Genomic DNA, 15,647 nt, shown 5'->3' on the forward strand with positions numbered 1-15,647 from the left:
ATAAACAGCGATCAGTACAATTTTTTTGTTCATCCAATTTTCGCTAAAAAACACCAAAGTTCAACAGCCAACATTTCCATAATTTTTGTCCAAACATAAATTCCTAACAAAACACACATCTCATTATGAAAATTGAACACCACATTAAGTTTTATAACAATCGTTTAAGTTGTTAAGAAAAAGTTAAACAGCCATCATTTCCAAATTTTTTTTCCAAACATATGATAAAATCCTGACAGTATACACATCTCCATATGGTGATATTACAAGCACATTCCACAAAGTTTTATAACAATGCAGCAAGTTTCTCAGAAAATAGTTTGGACAGACAGACAGACAGCAGACAGGGTGAAACTTATATACATTTTGTACATTGTACTCGTACCCCCCAAACTTTGTTTGCAGAGGAACAGTCCCTTAACCAATCCATGCCACTATTTGACAGATCAATGACCAATGATTGATTGATTGCTGAAGAATCAAGAACTGATGACTAGTGACAGATCTGATTGCAGTTTTGTTATATAAAATGACAGATAATCGGTTCATTGAAATTTCAAATTTCCATCAGAACGAATCCAACGTTATATCAAATAAAATTTATCTGAAATTTAACATATTAAATTCATAAACATGTATTGTATTTTGTTAAAACATTTGTAATAAAAGAAATGTAAAGTAAAAATAATTAATTGATATTTAAATCTATCGGTATACCCCTAGCATTTAGTAAAGTTAATCTAAAGATTGACAAATAAAGCAACAGAATCCATAAAATATTTTTACCGCTCAGTGGTCATGTGATGTGATCACTGGCTTAACGGATAGGTTTGACAGATCGATGGCTAATCGGAAACTGAACGTTGATTGATGATTGATCGTAATTATAGTTGCACAGATTTGTTCAGGTACTGTACGTATATATATATTCCTGCCTAATGGACAGAGTTTATAATGTTACATTCACAGCTGATTTATAATCCATGAGTGAAAAGCCTTGAATGTGACATTATATACCCTGTCCAAGGTCAGAATAACTCAATCATGTTGTAGTGAACATCTTCATATTTGATAAAAATTTGGGAAATAAAATTGAAAGTTTTTACTCATACATTTAGCGAAGCCTCCATGACAACTTCCTTACTTCTATCATTAATGTTTCCCCCTACTATCATTAACCAGTAATTGGATGTTCTCCAAGGAGTATAGTAATTTAAATATATTTTAAGCATCATATATAAATAAAATGAATTTACTCTGAGCATATTTTTTATAATCAAAGCTTAACAGCAGCAGCCATTTATATGAGGACTACAAGAGGAAAATGAAGTCTTGTGTATATGGCTATACAGATATTTTGGCCCCCTGATATATAGACCATGGGGTTAATATATACCATAGCAAAATTTTGCCCCCCCTCCCCTTTGTATGATATTTTAACCCCCGCAATATTTTTACCCAAATACTGCAGGTTGAATAACACAAGGCGTTAAAATACCACAACTGGGGGTTAAAATATCATAACAGTGGGGTTAATTTATTGCAGCAGGGGTGGGGGAGGAGGGGGTAAAATATTGCAGTACAGTAAATTTTTCACAGCATGGAGGTTAATTTATCTCAGTTGAGGGTTTAAATATCGCAGCAGGGGTTTAAAATATCAGAATTCCTGCATTTTAATGTGAGCTATAATATTTATATATATTTGAGACAAACTGCATGCATATGTATTGGTACCTCTAAAAACATCACTCTCTGACAGATTTAACTTTTCTGATTGGTAAAATCCAATGATGCAGCTGTAGATTTTGTTGATATCTTGGGTCAAGAAGTTCAGTATTGTCAACTGTACACCATCTGGAATTATCTGTGCTTTATATTTTTCTGGATCATTTGTTTTATTATTAATAGAACACAGTCTACCATCTATATACCACTTTTTATTGTCTATAGGAGACTGCAAATTTTTATCCAATGTGCAAATCAATGTAAGATTATCTCCATAGCCCTCAATTCTTCCAAAAATACTCACATGAGCAACTAGTATAAAAAAAACAAGACAGAATAGTAAAATTATTCTTGCAACAATTGTTTTTTCATTTAGAATAATTCTTCCTTATTTACATGTATGTATATATGTGATACTATGTAGGGACCTATTAAAATAAAATTGGGTTGAAAACTGTTTTAATAATTCTGATACTGTATCACTGCAGAAAACCAGATCATTCAATCATAAATCAGATACAATTATAAGTTTTTGTAGATTTTTTTTATTCTTACATAACAAACCTAATGTTTTGCTTCAGTCAAATCTGGGAAAAGGAGACACAATACAAATCATTATGCAAAAGTTATATATCATATGTCTAAGCATTCCTTTTAATAGAAGTTAAAAAATGTCCATTTAGCACCTAAAAATCTACTAAGAAGATCAGTTAACAGGAAGTAGATGAGCAACAAGCCTGAAAAGGAGAGACACCGTACAAGTCATCATGAGAAAGCAATATACCGAATAACTAAGCATTCCCTTTGGTAGAAGCTGAGAAATCTGTTATGAAAAGTCCCATTATGCAGCACCTACATTTGTACATATGTAAAAAATAACTACCAATAAGTCATACAGTAAATAGGAAGTAGATGAGTGAGAAATCTGGAAAGGGGAGACACAATACAATTCATCATGACAAAGCATTGTACAAAACATCTAAGCATTCCCTTTCATAGAAGCCAAGAAATCTAATAAAAAGAAGTGTAATAGATGGGCACACTGATGTATGGACAAGATAATTGCAGTATAGCCACACTAGCCCCCATTCTAATGAGTGTGTGTATAATAAGTGCATGTACATTATGTATATAAGACTTCAATTACTATGATCTTCAGTTAAGATCTAGAATTGTGATATTTAATGCCATATTTCCAGTATGTCCAACTTATCAAAGGACAAAGTGAGATAACGGCCATTTTTGGCCCCCATGTAATCAAAACTACTCTGCCATTTCCGCTACGATCAAAAATAACCTCAGATGCAGAAAGGAGAATTTCTTCTTGAAAAATTTGCCGGCATTGTAGACATACGCAACTCAAAGTAGTTCTATCCACCAAGTGGCGCTAAAAATTGGTTAGATATCACTAGAAATAAAGAACAATAACTCGGTCAAGAATTCCGGCGAAAAGCGAAGAGCTAGAAAAAAAAGTAATGGTATAAATTTCAACCAGTAAAAACTGTAATTTTAGAATTGGATGGGTCAAATTCCTGACAGATTGTTCAGCCTACTGCTTTCGAGGTTTTTCCTTCAGTGTAACTAGAAAGGCTGAGGAGTTCCAATTGGGCCCTATGTTGTTAAAAAACAAGTTTGAAGTAATTGACAAAAAATAATACATGCATGCTTTGACTAATGAATGATAAATTATTTTTAATACATGGTTTTAAATTTTCACAATTTCATCAATTTTCAGTCTAAAAGATGCAGAAAATCTGCAAAAAAAAAACAAGGGAAAAATGCAAATTTGTTATGTTCAATAATTTCCACCAATGTGACCCAGGATATCATAACTGATTTGGACTCATTACAAAGTCACATTTAAAATTCAATGATAAAAATTTTGGGTCAAGTTGGGGGAGACACTAAAAAAATTTTTAATGTTCCAAAAAGTGCCCAATTCTGAAAAACTTGGTTTCTCAATATGGTACATTATATTTTCCATCATTGAAAGATGATATGCTTATAACATAATGTGGTAGATAATGCTAAATCATTCAAAAAACTTTAATATCAAATTCTGAATTTCCAGTCATGCAGGGGGCAAAATATGAGCCTTATCATATCTAATTCTTAGGCTGTAGAAGTAGAGTATAACATGACTGGTTATTGAAGAAAATCATCAATAATTTCTTACCAGTTAATTAACAGAGTAGCCAACCTTTTTTGAATAGGAAATGAATTGCATTTTACAATTCAATAAAGTTAAATTTAGTTTCATTTCATTTTTTTCACTCACTCCCACCATTTAATATGTAAGGCTGCATATTGCATTATGGGGAAGCCTATACTCAATAAAGAGCTTCACAGAGCACAGCATGATATGACCACAGTGGTCAAACCCTGAACTGTTGAGGCAAGTGTGGACAGGACACAATATTACTTTTTGACACACCTAAGTAAAGGACTTACAATTCATTAAGGACACAGCAACTGGTTTGGACACAAAATATCAGAAAATTTGAAACTCAATTAAATAAATCGATTTTTTGGGGTGTGAGTGCTTAAAACACTTACCACTGGAAAACCATAAAAGATATCTGAAATCTGATTGCAAAATGTAGGCAGGGATTTTCATAAGGAATGGTATGAAAATTCTTTCTGAAATTGGATAAAAAAAATGAACTATAGACTAAAGAGCCTGAATCACTTACCTAACATATATGTAATTCGATAAGCAACATTCATTTTTTTGTAAAAACAGCCAGATTTTTCTTGGATATAATTTCTGTACTTTCATACCTAAGGAACAATCATATCAATTTTCAGTAAATTCTGTCCAGTAGCTTCTGAAGGGAAATTATTTAAAAATAAAAACAAAAAAAAAGGAAAAAAGGTAAAAAAAAGGGCAATGACTCCAACATGACGCAAAAGATTTACACAAAAATTTGACCAAAGGTACCTGAAGATCTCATCATATTGAACATTTTTACCCCATGAACACTTATACTCAGTCAAAATTGGTTTAACCTAAACCGTTTTGGAGATGTATGTGAAAAAACTTCTGTTTGACCACTATGTTCTATTTTTAGTAATGGTGGCCATGTTTTTTTAGATAGATCAGAAATCTTCAAATCAGTTCTATGCAGGATACCCCAAAAAACATTCATATCAAGTTTGGTTCTAATTGATAAAATATTGCAAGAGAAGATTTTTGAAAGAAATAACACTAGAAATAGCAAACAAAAAAGTAAAAAAAAGCAATAACTCCAACATAGCTGAATGGATTAAAACAAAAAATTGACCATAGATAGATCTTACCATGCTTACCACTTTTACATCATCAGAATTTGGCTAAACCTAACATTTTTTTTTGTTAGTAATGGCTAGTGGTGTTCTGATGATCGGTTTAAGTCGCAAATCAGTTGGTTTAGGTCAGCGATGTCGATAATCGATTGGGAAGTTGCTCAATCGATTGTCGTCGCAAATTTCCGGATTTCCATTAGTTCCACTCCCGATCCGTAACCGCGTTTAAAATTAGTAAAAACATGGCTGACGACAACAACAACGTGGTTGTTGTGGATGAAAATGAGAAAGATAATAGTGATATTGAAGTTTCGATGGAAACTGATCCAGATTTAGAAAAAATGTCTTTGCATACCGGCCTCATCTGTATCTAGTGAAAGGGTGTTTAGCTTAGCTGGGCAGGTTGTAAGCAAAAAGAGAGCAAGAATGCACTCATCAAATGTAGACATGCTAATTTTTCTGAGGAAAAACATGGAGAGATATTGGAAGTGAAAGGAAATTTTGCAGAAGAGTGATAACATTCTACATGTTTATGTTAATTAATTTTATTTTGTTTATTGTCATGCTAAAGAGAAAATGACATTTATGAGGGTTGTTATTAAACATATTAACATTATTATGTATTATTTGCAATTATGTACTGACTATTGACTACCAACTGCAATACTGCATAAGTGGTGTTACAACAACCAGGAACTGACTATTCTTCTGGCTTGTTCACTCAAATTTTAAGTGTTCATTGTGTCGTCCGTCCGTCTGTTTGTCCTACATTTGTATCCACAACTCCTCCTAACCTACTGAATTGAATTTGATGAAACTTTCAGAGAATCCCCATGATGTCATTGGGCACCTCCTATTTTAGAATTTCATCTGACCAATTTTTGGGGTTTCCAATAGCAAAACATGGACATTGCCATTCATTGTGATAGGGAGTAACAGTATGCCATCCACAACTCCTCCTAAACTACTGAATGGAATTTGATGAAACTTTTAGAGAATCTTTATTTTATAATGCTGTTGTTCACTTCCTATTTTAGATTTTGATCTGACTAACAGTTGGGGTTACCCATACCAAAACATGGACTTTGCCATTCATTGGGATAGGGTATACCAGTATGCCATCCGCAATTACTTCTAAACCACTGAATGGAATTTAATGAAACTTTCAGGGAATCTTTATTACATAATTCCATAGTGCACCTGTGAATTAAATTTTGATCTTGCCAACTGTTGGGTGAAGTGCCACTGATGAATCTGGTGACTTTCTCCAGAAGTCAAAACAAGTGTTAAGGTGTTCATATTTTTTTTTTGCAATGATCTTTATCAACCTCTGTATTTACTTAGTGTATTTGGGTAACTTGGTAAATTTAAAATGTAAAACAGTGCTCAAAGACATATCCAATAGGCAATAGCTTTACAATCTGTTTCATACAGTTAGCTTTATAGACTTAAGTATGTAGTTTTGTTTTTTTTTATACAAAAAAGGCCAAGCCATAAAGAGGCCTATTGGACATGTTTCGTCCTCTGTGTTAGTGACCCAAGCAGTGCATTCAGGACTCATCAGTTAGAAATGCACCATTAACTAGAGTCAACCAAATAAAAGAAGTGTAACAGAGTTAGTAGTAACATGCAACCAAACAGGGGATGCAAAAAAACTTTATAAAGACACAGTAGTTTTTTTTTTTTTTTTTTAAGTGCATTCTGCATTAAAACTGAGATTTAATCAAATTTTGCTAAAGTCTTCTTTAAGTAAATACTTCTATGTACATGTTAAAATTATATTTTTGGGGTTTATTGAAATTTGAAAGACAGTTTAAAAACTACTGTGACTTTAAACAAAAGAAATACACAATAACAGCCAGCAAATGTGTGCAAACCAAGTTTTCTATTATGACTAACAATTTAACCGATAGAGAGAGATAATCGGTCGATTGAGGCCAACCAATAGTAATAGATAATCGGTTGGTGTTTTCAACCGATTGCACAACACTAGTAACGGCATCCATGTTTTTTCAATGGATCAAAAACCCTCACAACAGTTCTATGCACGACATCCCAAGGAACATCTATATCAAGTTTGGTTCCATTTTGTCCAATAGTGTCAGAGAAGAAGACTTTGAACAATTATTAACGATGATTCAGGTATACCATAACACATCCCATCTTAAAAGATGGGCAAATAAAAATCTAGACACTTATACTTGAGATATTGTCAGGACATCATGAAAACGCATGTAGTCTCAAACTTTAATTCTAAAACAGTTTAAGTCACAACCCCAAAAATCAATACAAGGCTTCATTTTGTGGTACAGAACCTTGTGGTATAATTTTGTAAAGATCTATACACTTAAACTCAAGACCTTTGTCCTGACATGAAATGTCTATGGACTATGAAGAAGAAAAGGCCAAAAGAATGATACCATTATACATGTATGAGTGCAAAAAAAGACCCAACTACTAATACTAATGGAAAGCTTTTGTCAAAAAAAAAAGGAAAATGTATGTTTCTTGCTCTTTGTTTTTGTTCCTCATTCCAAATCTGGTCAAATTTTAACCCCCAAAATCAATCCAAGTCTGGCCTTTGTGGTATAGTGGATTCCACTTAATCACATACATATTAACTGCATTGAAACTCAAAGAACAAAAATATTTCCGAACTTATCTAGGTAAAAAAAAAATCCTCTTATTTGCATAACATCACAACAAAAATTAGAAAACTCCGCTTAATTGCATAAATAGTTTTCAAAATTTACTCAAAAATGTACCTAAATGGATAAAACAACAATACATCTTTAATGAAATACCTCAGTTTTCTAAAGAATTTTGTTTTTACAACAGTCTTTTTTGCTTTATTTTGACTAGACACATTTGCAGGAATCTAGAAGTGATAAAAGAATATGTCTCACTAAAATATTGAAAATATTAGGTATTTTCCCTTGAAATGATTTCTGTTAATTGTATATTCCTGTGGATTGCATATTTTATTTCTGAATCCACTGTATACAATGCAATATTGAATATTGTAGAGCAAATTCTGATATCCACATGCTTAATAATATGTTATATACATGTACATGTGTATGCTAAATTATATGAAATGCTTATTTGGCCCCTTATCTGCCCCTTGGGACATTATATATGCCCAAAATATTACAATATAAAATTTCAACCAACTTAAATATTAATATTATCACATCATGGTACATGTATATGAAAAACCAAGTAACTACAGATGAAGACCACACACGTGACAGTGCCATACCATTATATACTACTGCAAAATTTGTTTAGGTTGTATTAAAAAAAGTGGACCTAAATACCGGTATCTAACATACCTTGTCTCATATCTTGACAGTCAATGAAAACCAGTAATAAGCCTATCTCTACTACCTGATGTACAAGGAATCTTTTCATAACTTCAGAGGTTCTGTGCAATATTAAATTCAGCCTGTTGTCTAAAATTATATTTACATTTGATTATGACCCAATAGTATTTTATATTGGAAAATCACAACTTCATTGACATACATGTAAATGTAACAGTATAGACACCACATACACTTTTTGTATATCCAATCCTGTCAGCACCTTTAACTATGTAAAACACCCTAACCCTAAGGTTTAAAGTAAATGTGAGCAACACTGTTGATCTGTAACAGTTTTTGAAGCTTGATTTTTTTGGTTAAGTTTTACGAAAAACAATAGAGGTTTGGTATGAGAAAGTTCAAAGGTGTATTTTGGTCAATATGGTCCAAGCACATGTGGCCAAAAACATAAGTGAAATAATGCATAAAACACTATCAATAACTGAAAGTCAGTGGCCAGTTCCTTGTCACTACCAGATATTTTGGCCTGAAAATATTTTTACCATGACAATTTGGGGATGCATTAGGACAATAAAAACTTATCTCATTAAATTTTACCATTTTGGAAATCGAAACTAATAACAAGCAAAGCTTGCTATTAAATATACATATGTGGAAGGTCATCTAAAAATTTATTATACTGACACTTTGAACTTTGAAGAACACTACATGATGATACATCACAATCTATTGAAGCTTTAGAAATTGTAAAAAATGCCACCTATACAAAATATTTCAAAGACTTCGTTGTTACTTGTTAGGAACTACTGGAACATTTTCAAAGAAAGTAATTTCAGATGAAGAAACTGATAACACAGCTGTTTATACTGAGCACCCTATCATTATCCTTGTTTAGTAGAGATATACAAACTTATTGTCATCTGAGAGCTACTTATAATTGAATCAGCAATACCCTAAAAACTTCATTTTCTTTATTCAGTGTAGGATAAAACAATTCTGAACAAAAACTCTAGGCCCTTGATATTGCTAAATTTCAAAACGAAAGTAGTGGTTTCTGGTGTTAGGGAGGTCAGTCAAAATATGAAGTATGTAGAAAATGTACAAGTTTATATTAGTTTGAAAGAGCCCAACAAATGTAACTTTTTGGTGCAAAAATTTTTAAAATCGGTCAAGGGGTTCAAAAGTTATTACAATTTAAAGTTCAGAATTTTGGTCATTTTTCTTGCGAAGGCAATAATGTCACATTTTGGGCACTTCTGTGGCCCACATAAGTCAAACAGGTAAAGAAATTCATACATTGTGTCTTAATCATATAAATAAAGCCATTTCATACTTTGATTTAAGCCATTCAGGAAAATTGTATCTTAGATACAAAGAAAATTACACTTTTTTAAAATCGGCAAAAAAACACTTTGGACTTAGTTTTTTTTTGCTATGTGTCAACAGCATCATGAATTAAAGTGCCATTTTTGGATATTCATATTTGGAAATTGGAAGGTAGTAGAATTCTGATACTTTGCTATTCTTTCAAGAGTAATCCATTAAACAGAAATAAATAAACAAATATTATGTAAAAACCTCTGATTTGTTTTTCATTGGAATCAAAAACGCTGCGGCAGACCCCCTTTTTTTTATATGCGTTTTTTCAACAAAAAAATACATTTTTGCTTACTAAGAATTCAAAAAAAAATATTTAATTTTTTCTGTCACTTGTTTTGTGTGGCAATAAAGTTGCTTGACTTGAAAAATCATGTTTTTCTGCTCAAAAAAATTTTTTGAGGTAGAAAATTTACATTTTAGGGTAAATTTTAGAGCTATTTTCAGTGCAAAAAATGGCGAAAGGTCAGACAGAAAAAGACATTTTGAATTTAAAAGCAGTTTTTAGCACATGACAGTTATTGTTATTGTGATTAAATATGTAAAAACACATTTTTATCAAGAAATAATTGAATTATATTTAAAAATCAACAAGCAAATGTTGAAAAATGGGGGTAAATCGAACATTTTTGAAAATTTCAGATTTAAAAAAAAAAACGCATATTTATGCTAATATTGATCAAAATATCAACCTACCATATACTTATGTGGTACCATTTTAAAGCTTAGAATCTAAGCTATCACATGAAGATACTTTCATCTTATTTTGCTATAAAATGTTTAATGTGGATGAAAATTTGTTAGGCCTATACCTTAAATGAAGCCAGACGATAATCAAAATAAACATACATTTTTGCTGCAAAAAGTGGCAAAATAATATTATATCAAGGTCTGGTCAATTCTAAGATTCCTAATGTAGTCTTGTAATGTTTTCTTGTTTAAATAGGGTCTTTAAACATAATAATAATCTCATGATTATGTTAAAATTGAATAAAATTTCAAAAACAAATGCTGTTTTCCCAAGAAATTGAGAAAATTTTTATGAATACATTGACTTGAACCAATGCGCATCCTTTCACTATGGAACTTTGAAGCCCTAGCTGTTTCCTCATGTGTACTATTATGTACATTAAATGATAATAAACAAAATATCATCATTTGATTAAATTTAATGAACTTTTCGAAGTTTCCATTTCAGGCCAGAAGGGTTTCTTCACCAGGATCTACTATGTCTGCCAAATCTACAAAAGAGATTATGTACATAAGGACATTACACCTATTAACATCATTTACCTTATCAATTTACTTACAGTTAGTTTACTTTCTATTAAATCATAATCTGGTTTGCTAACAATCTGAAAAAATGTAAAACTTTATTTGATGTTGGTTGCTCACAAAGCGGTTGACAAAAGATGTGGCGAGGAGTTAAAAACACCAAACTTCCTTTTCCAGAATAATTATCTTCATTTCAAAACAAGAAGATTGTTTTATAAGGTTATATTAATGTTATGTTAAATAACTTAATATGAATAATTTCGCTGCGTGATCAATCTGGTTCTTCTATCAAGTGTTGAACTCTCTTACCAATCAGGTTATCAGGTTCAAGTGTGTCTGGAACTACCCTACTTCTGTACCCCATATGGTCCTACCTCAGACAGCCCATATTCGTCTCATAGCATAGCCCACTTTGCTCCTCAGGCCATCTGAAATAAACAAGTAGTGGAATTCAATGAATATGTACTGTGAAGCAGTTTTAAAGCAGAGTCTAAACACAAAACTAATCGACAGTTCTTGTAAGTAATATATGATTCAAATGTAAATGCTTATTTGTTACCATAATTAAAAGACTCAAAAGTTTTACTATTAAAATAAATAAAGCTACTAAACTAAATCAAAGTATAAAAACTAACTTACCATAAATTCGAAACATCTCCAGAACTCAACAAAATGAAACTAAAATGATGAAAAACAAACAGAAAATAAAACTAAATCATAATAAAATTTACATCAGTGTTTACTTTTTATATGACAAAATAAAATAAATATTTAGGCAGCCTGTTTACTAATACTTTCTTCTGAAATAAATCAATAATTAGAAGAAAAAACATAGTACAAGTATGTTTCATATACATACAACAAAAGATTGGTATTATGAGTCAATCAATGTGATCCTAAAAAGGCAAAAAAAAAATTAAACCATAATTAATTAAAATTTAATGATAAATAATGTATATTACTAGGATTTTAAACCTTTTCCAAGCAATTGTACATGTATATGAATATTAAATAAGTAGAGCATCTACAATCCTCTAAAAAATGAATATGTAAGTTAGCTGTTAAAAATTGTACAATATGAATATATAAAGTAAACTTAAGAAGATGCAGGTCATATGTAAAATATGCAATTGCCACATATATAAATCTCATCAAATAAGTTCTATTTATCAAGTAAAGTACAAGCAGGGCTACATGATAATTGTTCTAATAAAAGTCATAATTAATATATATTAACTGATAAAATGAAAACCAGAAAAAAAGTTGTGTATCATTTGAAGAAGCAATTTAAGGTTGATTTTTTTTCTACATATGATAATTTTGGATAAATAAAACAGTTAAAATAAATATAAAGAAGGTTTATGCTTAAACATGTGAGTTTCATATAAATTGGGCACTACATATAAATTAAAATTGAATTATCAAGAAAATTAAATGCAATATGTGCAAATTCTCCCAACCAATAGAAAAAAAGCAAGGTAAAATACAGAGACTTCCGATAATATAGGAAAGTCGATAAAGTCCGAAAGATTTTGAATGGATTGCAATCAAACGTTGGGAGAATTTACTTCATTACATATTCATCGTTTAATAAAAATGTTATGGAAACATATTCCAACTAATGCTAAATGAGTGTAATCTTTTTTAAATCAGCTCATACAGAATCAAACGAAAATCAGACCTTCCAAGAAGGTGAATATAGTTTTTAAGCTTGCAGATGATAAAAGGTCATTCTAGAATTTGACCTTACGGAAACAGGGCGATTAGGCTTATATTAGACATAATTTAGGTACTTACCGTAAGTGATTGGCCTCCATGGCCTAGGTCCATCGTTGTCTGCACCACCAGTCAAAAATCCGTCCAGAAAACAGTCGGTAAAAGGCATTTATCCACGAGTGTTCGAAAATCTTAACAGAAGCTATGGCGGATCAGTAACATCCGGTTAGCAAGAACGATAACCGGTCCCGCTTTAATTTTTGTGAAAACCACGCCCTGACCACCCTAATATCCAATCGATTCCGCAAGCTATTATTGTTTTTCTTCTGAAACCAGGGTTACGGATGGACGCAGATAGGATTAAATTTTCGGAATCCGACTGTCAGTGCATTCCGGGTACGCAAAAACTATTTTTTTTCAACATGTTTTTCCTTAAAATTACGTAAAAAATATGTTTTGTAACCAAAAAATTAGCCTGACAACCGGATTATCAAAATTGAAGATATTTCCAAAAATTTAAGCCATAAATGAAGAAAATCGGTCCAGTAATAGCTTGCGGAATGAATTTTGAAATAGGTATGATCTTTGACACATAGTTTTTCAGGCGGCCATTTTTCTCAAAGTATCGTCACTTCAAACGTTTGTACCAAATGACCATCAACTCCAATAACAATTAAAGTTGTATATTTAGAAAGAGAAATGTCTCATCTTCAATTACATATATTTTTTATTGTCATGCAATGGATTTTTAACCATTTTCTAACGTGTTAAAGTTGACTCAAAATTGAGAATTTTGCTCTCGCAAGAATATCGATAAACGCACTACCGACCTCCCTACTGGTGTAAACCAACCGAGGGGGACAAAAAGCACACGTAACATCACAAGCAGAGCATAATTTTGTGAGAAAAAATGTTGTATTATATTAGGAACTAAATAATTAAATCTTTACTTACTTGATATTGTTCTAACGAGAAATACCTGTGCCTGTGGTAGCAATAAAACACAACAAAATGGCGATTGTTTCCTCTCGGAAAAACTTTGGGTTCTTTCAAAATCCCGATAAATATATAAAGTAACGTTGTGTTCTCGCTAATTTCATTGGCTGTAAACTTAGCCGAAACATAACGAATATTGTAATTAGCCACATGCATAACAGCTTCGTTTTTTTTTTAGGTTAAACCTCTAGATTCGGCATCCTTTATATAATAATTTACAAATAATTTTCAAACCGTAGAAATTTATTTGAAAATTTAAACAAAGCAAGTACGTATATCCAGGGGGACATTTTTTTCTGCAAGTGGAAAAGGGGGTTCATTTTTTTTTATAACGTCAAAGAGGGAGGGTCATTTTTTATACATGGATTTCAAGGGGGATCCAAATTTTTAGTTAAGCAGAGCATTACACCAGTCAAATGAAAACATATTTTACCACCATTAAACATTTTATTTCATTGTCACATGCATGATCTCTGGTAAAATCAAGTTCACACATCAACATAACCATCAGGACCTAAAACATTTACAGTTATTAAATCAAATTGGTCCGACTTATCTGCTGACGATTCAATATCCTTACCAATATCTTGAATCTCAAGAGCTGTGTCTGATTCTGCTTGATTTTGATAAGACTTTTCCAAAGTATCAAGTTTTGGAATTGAAGACTTGAATTTTTTTATTGTAAGAATTCTTTAACATCTCAACTGCTTTTGCTTCAAAGAGTAGTGAAGGGAACTACGGTTATAACGGTAATAAGAAGAATGTTATCCAGGGACAAAGGCCAATCATGGAAAACAGACGTACAAAGAACCTGAAATTTTGTTAAAATAAAATATACAAATTAACAAAAGCAAATGAGCAACTATGACTCCACTATAAACTTGGGGCGTGGACCAGGTGCGCCAGTAGGGTAAGCGTCCTCTGCTTTTCTAGATACACCCGCCGCATTGCTCATAAAAAGTCAAGTCCGGGGTAGACGAAAGAGGAAAGGAAAACCATGACACGTTGAACAATTCAGTTTTCATGGCGCAGGTGGATACACCATAGCGATCCACGATTTCATGATGACGACCATAACATAGAACTTCTATAGGGATGACTTCAATATTGTAGCAACACAACCCTGTTCCAGAAGTTTATTTGTTAGAATTCTAGTGCGATACAAAAACTCTGCGTAGTTTCGGCAAGCTCTGGCATAATGTAGGAGTTGTTACATGTATAAAAAAAAACTCGATACGCATGTTTAATAGCGGGGGTATCACATTTTAAAAAAAATGTTTTTAAGGGGGATAAGAAAATATCATGGGGGGGTCAAGAAAATTTTACATGATTTCAAAATGACCCCCTCCCAGGTAAATAATGATAAATTTCTATATCCATTTGAATCGTAAGGGGAAAAGGGGGCTATACAGTCAAATTTTGTGTCCTGGTTCTTTTTATGTAATATTCAAACCAGAACCTTTTTTTTTCGCCTATTGCATCTTTGTATTTATATAAAATCATATATCATTTTCCTGCCTTTCTATTTCAAATGTGATCCTAGCCCCGATCCCACTCATAAAAATCAACATGGTTACTCGGAGGCATATTCTGGTGGGGGAGTGCGCCCCCTAAAATTTGCAAAGCATGGGTTGTCATGGGTAGATTTAGGCGGTTTCAAGTTGAAACTTAAAATTTCTCGCTAATTTTACCACAAAACATATCTACATTACACTCACTCTATAATGTTTCAAAAAATTAACCTCAAAACATATCTACATTACACTCACTCTATAATGTTTCAAAAAATTAACCTCAAAATTTGTGTCACCTCGCTCCGCTCGGCAGAATTTTTACTTTGCGCCCCTATCTAAAATCCTGGATCCGTCACTGTTACTCCCATAACGTAAGAGGTTAGAATTCCGTTCCTCTATACCCCAGGATGACACCAAGTCAGAAAATAGCTTG

General features: G+C 32.1%; 1 protein-coding gene and 1 long non-coding RNA gene across 2 annotated transcripts in view; both read right to left on the minus strand.

Moving 5' to 3' along the window:
* Nucleotides 1–13,757, minus strand: part of LOC148617000 (uncharacterized) — a 52,837-nt gene extending 39,080 nt beyond the window's left edge. The window contains exons 1-3 of the mRNA XM_088584226.1: nt 13,659–13,757; nt 8,346–8,465; nt 1,735–2,037 (exon numbers count right to left, since the gene is read on the minus strand). Coding sequence (XP_088440352.1) covers nt 1,735–2,037; nt 8,346–8,424 — 382 coding nt within the window. The 5' untranslated portion in view covers nt 8,425–8,465; nt 13,659–13,757. The remainder of the gene's footprint in view (nt 1–1,734; nt 2,038–8,345; nt 8,466–13,658) is intronic.
* Nucleotides 10,865–13,542, minus strand: LOC148617001 (uncharacterized). The gene is made up of 4 exons (XR_015922373.1): nt 12,786–13,542; nt 11,628–11,666; nt 11,363–11,416; nt 10,865–10,954 (listed from the first exon to the last, which is right to left on the minus strand). It is a non-coding gene; the product is annotated as an uncharacterized LOC148617001 (long non-coding RNA).
* Nucleotides 13,758–15,647: the final 1,890 nt, after the last annotated feature.

Source organism: Perna viridis, chromosome 5 (assembly GCF_037379345.1).
Source record: "Perna viridis isolate PV_CMFRI_1.1 ecotype Kerala chromosome 5, ASM3737934v1, whole genome shotgun sequence".
Classification (NCBI taxonomy): domain Eukaryota; kingdom Metazoa; phylum Mollusca; class Bivalvia; order Mytilida; family Mytilidae; genus Perna; species Perna viridis.